The following is a 2,348-nucleotide window of genomic DNA, read 5'->3' as shown; positions in this document are numbered from 1 at the left end:
TGTCATGATGTAAATTAAAAAAAAAACACCAGATTATCCGCTAGGTGCCATAATTCTGTAAAGCGCACCAAACACATAAAAAAAGCGCTAGATCTAGCGCCCAAAGCGCTAAAATGGCAGCACTGGTTGTCACGCAAACCGATAGCGAACGACTGATTGACTTCTCAAATAATTGTACATTTCCGCTTCCCGATTCTGGCATCCTACAGGGGAGACACGGGCAAAGTCGACCGCGGTTACGTTAACCGGCATATTTTTGTAAACAAAGGTGAAATAAAATTATTTTAGTACAAATATGTTTTGTCCCTTTGATTCAATATCTTATTAATTTTACCATAATAAACGGGTTAAAAACAGTATTATTTGATGTCAAAATTTTACCATACTTACTACCTACCACTCTTACCAATAGGAAAAAGTGGCATGTACAAAACGTGTTTCCTAGGTTGACTAAATGTTGACAACTTTTTTATGAATGCGGCGATAAAATTAAACAAAGTAAAAGTTTACTAATCACAAACGTAAATAATCAGGTGGGATCATCATTTTACCCTAACTTACCCTAAAGCGGAAGAAAGGATACGTGTACATCACCTGTCTCGCGGCGTAGCGCCATTGGGCGGCGCTTAGTGTACTAGAACCAATTAAACCCATTGACTGCGCACACACACACTCTCAAATTTGAATATTGACCTTGAATTAGTCGAATTTAAGAAAGAGAGACAAGTACTCTATCTAGTCTTGTTTTGGTAAATTAGGGGCCCGTTTTGATTTATTTTTAAGTAGATAAATTAAACCTCTTGCGTATCCATGAAATCCTGGTAGCGAAATGATAAATTCCTTTATTTTATTCGGAGATGTTTTTATCTCTTCTATTTATTAGATTATTCGCGGGCACCAAGTTTGATAAAAAACAAATGATTTTGTTTGTGTAGTTTGTTTTGTTTCATTAATTAAGTCCAAACTTCCAAAGGGATAAAGTGATGTTTGTGTAACATTTTCGAAAACGCCATGTTCATTATTAAAAAAAGTGACAATTTTGACTTAAACAAATTCCTGCAGATAGTCTTGGCTTTATTTCTACTTGTTTATCCTATTTATTAATACTTCTACTCTCAGAAAGGTCGTGAATATCCGGTATCTTTACTTGGACCTTATGATACCACAATCGTAAATACATCAGACATTTACGACCAATTGTTAGATTTGAAATTCTCATTTCTGGCTAACGCACAACCGTGTCGAAATAATCTAGCTGGGATTTTGTTGGTGATTATTGTTTCTACGAGGCCTACTAATTTTGCTAACAGAATGGCTATTAGAAAAACATGGGGAAAGACAGTGGACTCAACAAAATTGGTGTTTTTGTTAGGAGAAGCTGATAACATTACAAATCAACTATTAACAGAGGAAATTAAATTGTATGGGGATATTGTACAAGGGAATTTCATAGATGCTTATAAAAACCTGACTTATAAATATGTGATGGGGTTGAAATGGGTAACGCACCATTGTCCAAAGGCTAAATATGTATTGAAAACTGATGATGACATAGTTGTGAATATTAAAGAGGTGTGGAATTATTTGGGCAGAGTTTTGTCACCATTCGGCGCGAAAAGTTTGATAAATTGTCACACATATGAGAATTCTTTAGCCCAGAGGAATGAAAATTCCAAATATCAAGTAACACTGGATGAATATAAGGACTATTATTACCCGGCATATTGCGGAGGCTGGGCGATCATCTACTCCCAAGATGTCATATCAAAACTTCTAGAGGTCGCACAGTCCATATCCTATTTTTGGATAGACGATGTCCAAATCACTGGAATTTGCGCCCAGAAGATCGGAGTGCCTCGGAAGCCACTCGGTAACCGTATTTTGACCAGGGATATATCGGAGAGTTTCCTAAAATTAGGCCCAAACTATTTCGGGCCGTTCCTCTTTGGACCACCAGATCTGACGATTTACGATATATTGAATACATGGGATTATTTGGTAAAAGAGAAAGGAACTTATACTAGGTAAAAATGAAAAGGTGAGCACAAAAATTTCTTATTCTTATGGTTTATTTATACCACAGGGTTTTTAGAATATACACACAAATTTATAACCCTAAATATCAGAGTTTTAAAGTTGGTTAGTCAGTATATAACTTTATATAAATATATACATACATACATACATATGGTCACGTCTATATCCCTTGCAGGGTAGACAGAGCCAACAGTCTTGAAAAGACTGAATGGCCACTTATATGAGGATTCGAGTGCTTGTGTCAGGATAAACGGAGCGCACACTGAGTGGTTTAAGATTGAGAAAGGTGTTAGGCAGGGATGTGTTGCGTC

The 2,348-nt window shown here is 36.3% G+C and overlaps 1 protein-coding gene across 1 annotated transcript; it reads left to right on the top strand.

Annotated features, from left to right (window-relative positions):
• Positions 1-1,104: 1,104 nt before the first annotated feature.
• On the top strand, positions 1,105-2,122 carry LOC132904166 (lactosylceramide 1,3-N-acetyl-beta-D-glucosaminyltransferase-like; the record flags this gene model as incomplete). Its single annotated transcript, XM_060954081.1, has 1 exon — positions 1,105-2,122. A coding segment is annotated over one exon (924 nt), but the record flags the coding sequence as incomplete, so codon positions are not given.
• Between the last annotated feature and the right edge of the window lie 226 nt (positions 2,123-2,348).

This window comes from Amyelois transitella, chromosome W (genome assembly GCF_032362555.1).
Source record: "Amyelois transitella isolate CPQ chromosome W, ilAmyTran1.1, whole genome shotgun sequence".
Taxonomy (NCBI): Eukaryota; Metazoa; Arthropoda; class Insecta; order Lepidoptera; family Pyralidae; genus Amyelois; species Amyelois transitella.
This window is presented reverse-complemented; position numbering and strand designations above follow the sequence as displayed.